This window comes from Ruditapes philippinarum, unplaced genomic scaffold (assembly GCF_026571515.1).
Source record: "Ruditapes philippinarum isolate M1 unplaced genomic scaffold, ASM2657151v2 ctg8530_1_1_1_1, whole genome shotgun sequence".
NCBI lineage: Eukaryota > Metazoa > Mollusca > Bivalvia > Venerida > Veneridae > Ruditapes > Ruditapes philippinarum.
Window position 1 is genome coordinate 19765 of NW_026861994.1, and position 5135 is coordinate 24899.

Consider the following 5135-nt stretch of genomic DNA (forward strand, 5'->3'; position numbering starts at 1 on the left):
AGTTCTTTCCAATTGGCCAGCTTTCCATGGTGATTAGTATTCTTGACTTTTCGTTTTAAACCAACATGAATAAAAATTAATGTTTTGCTGTTCTTGTTTTTATTACGTCGTCGTTTTACTGATGTTTTTTATTTATAATTACACTTTTAAATATATATATCGCGATAACTTGGTAATTGTATACTGGCATCAATTTTAAACTGGGTTTATGATTAAGATATGTGTCACATTTTCAAATAGAAACCAAATAATAGCAATCGTCTTTGCGTATGTTTTAATGAATATTGCCGCACAAAAACGTATTCATGAATTCCAAATGCGAAAAATTAATAAATATTAGAAATAAAAAATAAAAAAATCCATCAACCACTAGAGCAGTATTGTCTGTCCTTCTGTGTCAGGGACGGATCGTCACATCGTCCCAATGCAAGCATACATCTTAAAGAAATTTCAATTATTAAATTCAGGAAAATTTATTCAGAGTTTGTTATATACAAATTACATGGCAAATGTTATTTTAAATAATTCAAATGTCTAAATATTTTTTTATACAAAGACCTGTTATCTTTATTATAAGACAAAAATGTGGGCTGCATGACCCTCATCTTACAGATTCGAATGTAGTCGCAAATAGTAAACTATACTCTAGAATCATATCAAAATATAACAGTTGTATCTCATTATTTTGTTTGTTTGTTTTTTTGTTCGCCGATTTTAACACATTTTTGATAAAGTATTACTTGCAATTAATTGATAAACGTCATATGGTATTTTTTGTAAGTTTCAGAAATTAAGGAAGCACTAAAACTATTTCTTAAAGCATTAAACTTTTAAATACATATTCAGTTCATGAAATATATAAATATATTAACTGCAGGTGAAACTTTGAAAGTATTATGGAAAATGTGACATACTTATCGACGATTTTTATCTCTATTTGTATACAAGTATTTCAGTTTGATCAAATATCAAGTTTTAATGAAAGGAAACTCAAACTTAAAGACGTTCTGCTTGGAATTGATGTAATACGAAAATGTCGACTGAACATTTTATTATCAAAGATGTGTTCAAAGGCGTTCAAAATATAAACTTTTTTTTATTTTTTGCTTTGTTTTATGTCGTGCTAACACTGTAAAGATCATATGACGACTTTCCTGCTTTACTGGTCGAAGAAGGCTTCAGGTGCCCCTCTATGCTTTATTTCAAACACTTAAGTAGAACCACAAACGCTATGTAAGCTACCTTGCTAGCTTCCTCACATAAAAGAATAATTCAAAATTCCTGGCGGAATCCCTGTTTCACAAGTAATATGCGTTAAGACTAATTTTGCTAGTATGGTTGACGAGAATGGTAATAAATCAATAGAAATGTGGCTCGTAGAACGCAATTTTACAAGGAAGTAAAATAATATACTCACAAATTAGCATATAACTGCCTATCAGATCCACACACAACATTGAACGTAAACCCGCAGGAAATAGAGTGCCTGTTTTGACAGTACGATGGTGTTGTTGGAACGGATGAAGAAACAGCTAACGATGTAACAATCGAGCTTAAAGAGCTTAAAGCAGATTGTGTTGAAATGAGAGTTGTTGACATGTCTGTAGATGTTACTGGTGTGCTTATCGTTGTTTTTGGTGTAATTACTTTTGTCGATGAATCTTTGGAGGTAGTTTGTGGCGTTCTTCTTGTTGTTAATGTTGGCGGTTGTGGTGATGTCGTTGTTGTGATTTCTAGTGCTACAGATGAAATATTCGTTGACGCTAGTGCTGATGTAGGGAACGACAATGGTAATGATTCCGTAGATGATAGTGAAACAACGTTAGTATTATTCTGTTCCATATGTGATTTAGTTCTTTGATGAAAAAGACAGATATATATTATAATCGTCATAAAAATAAACGTTGCATGTAATGTGTATTTTTTATTCTGTTGTAACATTTTTAAATCATTAATGACCACTACATTTTACATTTGTAGAATATATTTGTTCCATGCCAATTCTTTCTTTTACTAAATGATTCTTTAGTTATTCTAGAGCTACGATTTCTACTTATTAAGCTGGACGACTATCGCACTGTCAGATCGAAAAACTTAACACAAAGGCAAAACATATACATCATGTATATGCATCGACGGAATTAGAATGAAGAACAGTGTTACCTTAACGTCTGGCAAAATTGAATATCTTTTTGTATCAATGACCTGTCCACGCAACGCATTTTCGTCCACTCGCAGCTAAAACCATAAAAAAAATATTGTCTTCATTCACCGTGTATAAATGTTACAAGTATAGTTCAACTATGACAAAGACACGCTCAGATACAAAAAGCGGCAGTTTTAGAAAGCAGAGCCCTGTAATCCCACCACTGATTTAGTCGAAGATCTTTTATTATTTATTTTTCTAAGTGCTCTTAATATAAACATTATATTATATGCATCTATACTATTAAGATTATTCTTACTGAGACGTAAACCAAAGACGATACGCTGGAATGAGGAATGTCCTACCTGTTGGGATAAAGGCTGCCATCTGATCCACATATTAGTGACAGCGGCTGTCTGCATAATATAGCATCTCTTCTTTCGCAAAACCCTAAAAGATATGTGTTAACACTTTCTAAAACACTTATTCCCTGCGGTCTGGAGACCGCAGGGTATTGGTACGCGTTTAACTTTTGAGGCATGGAGGAGCACGTGACCTGTTTTCGGTACATGGAGGAGCACGTGATCTGTAAACCGTATATGATTGGTTAATTGACCTTTTCTAAAACCCAGCTAAATACCGTTTGCCGGTACGTTACGGATTTACCTCTAGGGAATGTAGTCCGAATTACACCTAATTAAGAACAAAAAACTATTACGTGATATTTCTAATTTTCTATAATTATTTTACCGTTTAAGGTGGAAAAACTTGAATGATGTGTTTGAAAATTATCAATGATTCTTTAATATCTATCTCACATTTTACAAACAATAAATTGTTTATACTGAAAATCTACAAGATTAATTTACGTATAGTGACATCTGCCATAATAAATAGAGATATTTTCTGCGTAAACTTGTGTGTTTACTTTTTTTGCTCGGAATTATTCATAAAATGGTAGGCCTATTTAATAATTTTCTTAAAAAGAAATAATTGTTTTATGTACGACCTTCTCCGGTCTTCAACGGTCACCAGTTTCTAAAGACCTTCTTCTATATTGATCGATTATTGTCAACTATATTCCTGATACAAACGTTTATTTATCCCCCAAACAATGTTGAAAATAGTTGAAGGAACTATCTTTATATCATTAAAAATGTTCCCCCGCAGGAAACCATTTTACTTGTTATAGGTATTGAGGACACTTAGACTTCTTGACACGACCGGACTGGAAATATTTCTACAGAGATTTGTGAACCATCTGATATTGGTCTGAACGAGCTCGATTTCAGATCATTCTCTCATCTTTTTTTTTCATTTTTGTCTCACTATTATTGTGCAAAATTTCACCCAAATTAAAAAGCTTTGCAACGCATTTTGCTAAAATTGGGCTAATTATTGCACAAAAAAACGATTTTCAATTTAGTTTTGGAATATTTCTCTCTTTTTTATTAGTCTTCTGTAGACTTATCCATTTTAAGTACTTCGCTTGATCTATATAAAGATTTCAATAGTATTATTTAAGGCGTTTTGACCTTAGTGGAGCTCCTTGAAAATCTACACTCATACTTATGAAAATGGTATTTTCTTTATTTTACTGATAGTTTTGAAAAAGAATTATCAACAGATTCCGATCATAAGAAATGACGCCGATTTATCACGGTCAACAGTACAATTCTATTTTTTAACATGAAATGATATCAAAAACAATATTCCGAAGATTATTTTTCAGCATAACTTTAAAAAAACTCCTTTAAGCTTAATGAAGTACATGTATTCACTTTATTTATTTTTCCTAGCTAGCTATGTAAAAACGCATGTAAAAGTATTATTGTTTCCCTTTCACTAAGACTTTTGGTCACCGTAGCTTATGGTTGTAAGCTGAGCAGCATACACATGTACAATGTATACATAACGCCATAAGAAAAAGCCTGATTACTTGTTTTACATACCAGCACATTTTCCAACAGATTCGTTGAGAGAATTCCATGGAAGATCAAAGCAAATCTTGTTGTCACCAGTTGTACAGCAGTCTATGGTCTGTCTCTCGAAACCTTGCACACATGTTGTTAGACATGCCACCTGCTGCCGCCACGATGTCCATTCTAATTAAACCAGATACAACAATTATATAATCAAAGTACTTTATGTACTTAAAGTAATAAATTGTAATAGAAAGGGATTTTGCAAAAGTATGGGCTCATGAGGAATACAATTTCACACAATCAGTCTGAGAAACATACCAATTCATATGATATATTCTATATATACAAGAGTTATATGCGATAACTTTTATTTCTAATTTGCTTGAATTAAAAGTTTTGCTAATACATCCTGTCATGTGTATCGGTAAGTATTCCATCAGTTTAGGACACATAAATGATATTTATTTTTCTTCTCTTTGCTAATATTATTAACGTCTCATTTTAACGGCGCATTTCAAGGCTCATAAGTTTGTTAATTGCAATTATTGATAAATTCGCTCAGTCTCCCCCCGCCCCACCCTATGTCCCCTCCCCGACATTCGCCCCGTTTTCTTATGGTGGGTATAACTGTTATCCTGTGTGTCTAAATGTTGCTGTTCAGTGTTGCGGTCCGTTTCGTTTTTTTCACTGCATATTCTGAGACATATTACACAAGATGTATAAGTATTCGCTTACCATCCGGAAACTTGTCCATCAGAATAAAACGTTTAACAATATTTGCTTCCAACTGATGCCCTGGAAACAAACGATAAATGCTGTAAATGTTTTATTTTGGTACTGAAAATTGTGGAAATTTATGAAACCCAAGTGAATGTTTGTTTGAAATTTGTTTCTGCTAGTCTGTCGAACAAATAAGAGATTTTAAAGTTTTATACTTTGGTAAATTTAAGTTGGTAAAATTACTGAATCACTTGTGTTTTTCTCGTATGTCGAGTAATTTGTGAATCAATGAAAATTTTAAAGAGAGAGATTTTCTCTTTGACAGTATTGTTTCATTGTTACTT

General features: G+C 32.5%; 1 protein-coding gene across 1 annotated transcript; it reads right to left on the reverse strand.

Annotated features, from left to right (window-relative positions):
* Window positions 1-287: 287 nt before the first annotated feature.
* LOC132717564 (uncharacterized) lies at window positions 288-4863 on the reverse strand. Its single transcript, XM_060701056.1, has 6 exons — window positions 4807-4863; window positions 4099-4251; window positions 2512-2596; window positions 2164-2238; window positions 1418-1855; window positions 288-438 (listed from the first exon to the last, which is right to left on the reverse strand). Exons 1-6 carry the CDS (start codon window positions 4823-4825, stop codon window positions 363-365), a joined length of 846 nt encoding a protein of 281 aa, XP_060557039.1. The 5' UTR covers window positions 4826-4863; the 3' UTR covers window positions 288-362.
* Window positions 4864-5135: the final 272 nt, after the last annotated feature.